The sequence below is a fragment of the Triticum dicoccoides genome, chromosome 5B (assembly GCF_002162155.2).
Source record: "Triticum dicoccoides isolate Atlit2015 ecotype Zavitan chromosome 5B, WEW_v2.0, whole genome shotgun sequence".
Taxonomy (NCBI): Eukaryota; Viridiplantae; Streptophyta; class Magnoliopsida; order Poales; family Poaceae; genus Triticum; species Triticum dicoccoides.
This window is the reverse complement of record NC_041389.1, coordinates 313,491,393-313,496,977: the sequence shown is the minus strand read 5'-3', so window position 1 is coordinate 313,496,977 and position 5,585 is coordinate 313,491,393. Positions and strand designations below refer to the sequence as shown.

General features: G+C 47.4%; 1 protein-coding gene across 1 annotated transcript; it reads right to left on the bottom strand.

Moving 5' to 3' along the window:
• Positions 1-1,500: 1,500 nt before the first annotated feature.
• LOC119308641 (probable plastid-lipid-associated protein 2, chloroplastic) lies at positions 1,501-4,736 on the bottom strand. The gene is made up of 3 exons (XM_037584771.1): positions 4,246-4,736; positions 2,922-3,120; positions 1,501-2,098 (listed from the first exon to the last, which is right to left on the bottom strand). The coding sequence occupies exons 1-3, from the start codon at positions 4,671-4,673 to the stop codon at positions 1,787-1,789; spliced, it is 939 nt and encodes a 312-aa protein (XP_037440668.1). The 5' UTR covers positions 4,674-4,736; the 3' UTR covers positions 1,501-1,786.
• Positions 4,737-5,585: the final 849 nt, after the last annotated feature.

Sequence of the window (5,585 nt, the reverse complement as noted above, 5' to 3'; positions counted from 1 at the left end):
GAGGATGCTTTTGTGAAGGTGGCGCAGAGATCACACTGGCCGAGACTCTGAGAAGTGATGCCCGCTCAAAGTAACTGAGCAGCAGTGGCAGCTCACTTAGCAAAAAAGATTAGCTAATTATGCAAGTTTTTGGAATTGACTATGTGGGTTTTCATCTTAGCCACATACGGAGTACATACATCGAAGGTCGACTGGGCAGAGAAGGCAGAAGCAGGAGAGAAAGCTCTTCTGTGTGATGCGAGCTGCTTTCCGCTTCCAGCAAACAAACAAACCGTAACAGGCAAGCAGTCGAGAGAAAGCTCGTTTGTGTGGACTGCTCTTCCGTTTCCAGTAAACGAACGGACCGGCAAAAGCTGGTTTACATAGCCGTGCTGGTGGACACGCAAATGCTCTCCTCGTGTAGGACTAGAAGAGAAAAAGGCAGCAGCACAGAGCGGCTGCGGGGAGGCGTGCCTCTCAGCTCCAAGTCAATACAACAAGCCAAGGAATCTCTCAGTCCGTACAAAATGCTGTTTTTTTAAAAGGGAAAGTGCTGTGTAACACAGCACTTTCAGGACACAGTCGATTGCCCCGTGGATCGCTAACTGTACCAGAAGCCATGTACGTGCCCAGCTCAGCTGTATTGTTAATTCCGCCTTCAGAAATAACCTCCACGGCGTTACGGGCCTCTTGCTTCCACCGTGGATCCGGCTGTAGTCGTTGCAAAAATCGTAGTATTGCTGCCCAAGAAAACTTGTTCTGTTGCGAGAAAGCTTGGCAGACTTGTGCAAGGACCAAGACGACTTATTTGAAGCAGCACCGTGATCTTTTACACCGAAGAGAACGCTCGAATCAGTCAGAAAGAAACAAGGCCCACGTCCAGCCCGGTTCAGTTCCTCTGCAGAGGCCTGTCGTTTAACCGTCCACCGCCTTCACTCAACCCATCTGCCCGCTCCCAAGAAGCACCAGTCCAGTGTTCCAGATAGTAGCGCTGCTTTCCATAATTACATGCTTGAAGGCGACACCAACGACAGTACAAGACGCAGCTCTAGCCTGCACAGCGGGGAAGGAAGCTCGCAGGGGATGGCACGCTAGCTAGGTGAGGTTTCGCAGGTGTGAGGTGCTTGCTATTTCGAGGATGGCGTGTGAAGGTGGCGCAGAGATCACACAAGCTGGGATTCTGTAGGGAGGGAGGTATGAGGTGAAAGCACTCTGGTTGGGTGAGGCTTTGCAGCTGCTAGGGGCTTTGCTATTTTGAAGATGCTTTTGTGAAGGTGGCGCAGAGATCACACTATCCGAGGCTCCGAGAAGTGATGCTTGCTCATGGAGTCACGGGAGTTCGGAGGGGAGGGAGGAAGGAGGGCACCGTTGCGTCTGCAGGTGTGCAGCACGACAGGAGCAAATAACAGGAGCGAATACCAGCAACCATGGTTAAGTTTTATTACAAGAACAAAGAAATTATGTACTAGTAACAGCAAAGGGAGACGCAACATAGCAATGAGCTTCGGACTAGGCCGACTGTTCGAGGTAACTACCATAGAGAAGGAGCTTCAGCCATTTTTCATACTTAGCATTTTTACAAGAACTTAGGGTATCTTTGTATTCCACAGTCTACCGAAACTAGTACGGCCAAAGGCTTACAAAGGCATATGGCAGTTCGTTCAGCTACATATACATCACACCCACACACTGGCACGGACAAACTATAAACACACGAATTCAGGATATAAGAAAATAGGCACAACAACTATCTATTGGATTCCCTTTCTCCATGTCAAATTCTATTCAGAGAATAGGTACGCTTGGCCTATATTGAGAGCGAGCTTCCTTCCTTGAACAGCACAAAGATGCTGCTGCCGTCTCCTCTTGAGATTCTAAGCTCAGCATCAAGGTAGGTTGTGAGCAGCCAGGACCCAGCGCTCTCGCTCCTGAAAGGAATCTTCAGCGGAGGCTGACCGGAGATGGTCTTGGCGACGGAGGACGCTGCGTTCTCGATCGAAGTAAATATGCCGCTCAACGGGCTCAGGTCAATGTTCTGTCCAAAGAATTCAAACTTCTCTGGCAGTACGATGGAATCAGTCAGCTGTGGAGTGCCGATGATGCCTTCTTCAAATTTGATCTGAACACAATGAGGACTATGTGAGCTATGCTGAAGCACTTACCAAAACTGGCTATACTTGTGGTGATGATTAAATACTGTAGGTGGGTGGAGAAAGAGGTGCATCTGCAAACACTTAAAATATTAACTTACCAGACGGACATTTTAAGCGAACATATTGCATATGCCCGGGCTTTCTTGTCCTGTTTAAATTCATGTGTGTTCATCTCATCATTGTTAAAGAGTGTTTCATGCAGATTGGTGGGTTCTAGTTGCACTGGATTTCACAACCTAACAATGAATCTAACAGTGTCCAAAAGCCCTACTGGCACCTAGGGACTGAGCAATGCAAAAAATCTAATCAGTTAGCAAGCAAAGGGCAAACATGCTTCTCCAGTAACCACACATGTGTTATCACTTATCACCGTGACTTTCCTGGCTTTAGCAGCTACTTTAACACCATGAATTGTTCCCCTTACGTTGCCCATGATTCAGAAACAATCCATGAATAATCCATTTCTATGTTTCCTCCCTTATTTTTACCATTGAGATTGAATAATGTTTTGTTAACGCGTACATCAGAACTAGTCGATAGAATGACTGAGCAGCAACTGAAAATGCAATAATGCTGTAGTACCTACAGAAATGCCTGAAAACTGCGCATTTTTGTAAAAAAAAGGTTACTGTACTTGAGAGCCTAAACCTTGAAAAACGATGCTCATTCTGTCAATGTTATCAATTTTACTAAAATTTCATTGCCATTCAGGAAATGCCAAGATAGACATGATACAATGCTTTAAGATATATACCAAATGACTACTCAGTTGGGACAGGAGAATCACACCTGTACACGTTTGGGGCTTCTAATTTCAAATTTGGCATTGGTGGACACTGAAGTTGACGCCAAAGGTCCTGAAAACTTGATGCAGTTCTGCACCGCAAAGTTCTCGGAATCAATAGTCTGTGATATTTCGTCCACCTTGACAAGAGCTTGTAGCCTTCCAGACCCCAACAGTGGGAACAATTGCGAAAATGATGTGTACCTGCAGTCACCTAATCAATCAATCTCCACAATTAAACGAAGACGCTGTAATTCCACAGAAGAAGAGTTTCACTACCATGGACTACTTCAGCATCCCGCCCGGTTATACTAAAAAAATGCATCCCATTCAGATACGTGCTGAAGTGGTTTTAATGATGTTGAGAGCACGTTAAATGACAAAGAAACGATTGGCATATCCTCAACTAAACGATAGCAACAGCTACCAGAATGTTATGTTTTACTAGTCCCTTATACACATACTTCTGTTTAATAGCAAAGTCTGTTCCAGGGATTTCAGACGGCTAAGTTTAGCACTCCAAATTGATTACTTAAAAGGTTTACCTTAAGTGCTAGAGTAAAATATTAGATATAGCTATAGTTCTCCTACCGAACAAATAAGCAAGAAAAAAATGCCAAAACTAAACATCCAGTTTTGACATAACTTAAACAAACATATCTGAAAGCATAGAGGAGCATGTGGCAAGCACATCATGCAAACATAATATTTACCAAACGAATTAGACCTGTTGGCTTTTGAAAATTCTTGCACATCAATTTGCCTATTCTCTAGAATATTTTTTTTACCAAAAATATCACACCACAGATCACTGATGTGAACTATGATGTCTGTCTTGAATAACTCTAAATTTCTAAAACAACGGAGGTTATATTTCTTTTTTCTCACAATACTAAGGAAATAGAAGTCAGCCACATCAGTTATTTGAGCATGACAACTAACCAACTCAGCCATATCCTTAACATGTCATCCCTAAAATAACAAAAACATTCATAAAATTGCATATAACTATTTATTTTTTCAAGCAATCAAGAGAAACTTGTAAATAAGTGCGATTGCAATATACCGTGGACCATATACTTGCAAGCTATCCAAATTTCCAATTGGGACAGAAAAAGACAATCTAAAACACACCAAATCATGTCCCCCTTTTCTATATATATGAACTTATCAGCTTTGATCCATGTGGTTTAGAATCCATCGGATCAGTTCCACCGACCCTAGCTAAACCAGTAGGAATGGAACTACGCACTACGCAAATTACAATCGCATAATGAGTAGATTAATAAACGAAGCAAGGAACGGAGCGAGGGGTGGCCGAAGGCTTACGCGAGGATCCACTTGCCGTTGAGGAGGGTGAGCGCCTCGGTGGGCGCCGGCGTGGGGTTGCGCGCCTCGAGCTGCGTGATGAGCTCGACCACCTCCGCCCGCGTCTCGCTGGACGCGCGCAGGCTGCGCTCCGTCCCGTACAGCGCCGCCTTGAGCTTCAGCTTGAGCGCCGCCACCTCGCTCGCGGCCGCGGCCGCCTCCGAGGGCGCCTCCGCCACCGCCGTCCCTCCCACCGCCGGCTCCTTCCCCCACTCGTCGTCGGCGTCCACGGGCGCCGCCCGCGCCGCGACGACGCGCCGCGCGGCCCGCAGCGACGGGAAGCGACGGGCCGCCGGGACGAGGAGGCGGCCGCGGGCGGCGGTCGCCCCCGGGGCCTGGGGCGACGGCGCGAACAGGGACACGGCGTTGAGGGACGCTACTCCCGCCATGGCGCGAGGCTCGGTTCGGTTCGCGTGCTCCTCTTCCTCTGCGACGGTCTTCCTTTTTTTTTTCTCTCTCGGCGATGCGCAATAATTTAATGCCTTTAATTTATGGCGCCGCGAGTACTTGTAGAGAGGAGAGACGTGTCGAGGCGTCGAGGTGCTTGCGGTGGGACTGGCGCGGGATGCGTTGGTCGCGTGGTCGCCTGAGAGTGCGCCGCGAGGTGCCGACGGGGAGAAGAAACGTGGGCCTGAAAAAATGGCTTGGCCGAACATTTGCGAAATGAAATGGGATGGTGTTTGACTGGATGCTTGCAGGCTTCCAGAGTGATCTGGATCTATGCGAGCATGCGAGACGTGCACGCTTGGGGTCCCCACTTCAGACCTGCGGAGCACCTCGACGACTGGCGGTCCATGTGTCCTGTCCCATTCTTCCTCGCGTGTACAGTTTTGTTAGGCCAAGTGTTTATTATTTTTTCCAAAAAAGGTATTTATTATTTTTCCCTAATTCTTTCTTTTTATTGTTCTTCCTTAGTTTTGACGTTGCTTGGCTCTGTCATGCCCAACTTAGTTTGTAATATCGATAAAAAAATCAATTTATAATATATTTTTAAAGAATGCAATGTAGTAGCAGACCGGCGTTGCTTTTCTTTCGCAGCAGCGGTTCGTTCATGCAAGAGGCTAAAGGGAGGCGGAGAAGTTCCCTTGGTTAGCCGTCGGCCATGCCGTGGGCCCCTCCCCTCTTCGCCGGCTGATGCAGCAGTGGGAGATTTGGGGAGCCCTGGATTTGTGCCCTCGGTCTGTACATACTAGGGATAGTGTTTCAGGTGTCAATGTTTTGATGTTGGCAGCGGCGGCACAATGAATAAGTCTTCCTCGATCTTAGTCTCATCTAGGTGTTTTCCTCAGAGGCGGCAATGA

Excerpts from the sequence above, each read along its gene's own strand:
- LOC119308641 (XM_037584771.1), bottom strand. The coding sequence starts at position 4,673 with ATGGCGGGAGTAGCGTCCCTCAACGCCGTGTCCCTGTTCGCGCCGTCG. Across the intron at positions 3,121-4,245 it reads AACGGCAAGTGGATCCTCGC|GTACACATCATTTTCGCAAT; the intron begins GTAAGCCTTCGG and ends AGGTGACTGCAG. Across the intron at positions 2,099-2,921 it reads GAAGCCCCAAACGTGTACAG|ATCAAATTTGAAGAAGGCAT; the intron begins GTGTGATTCTCC and ends CATTGTGTTCAG.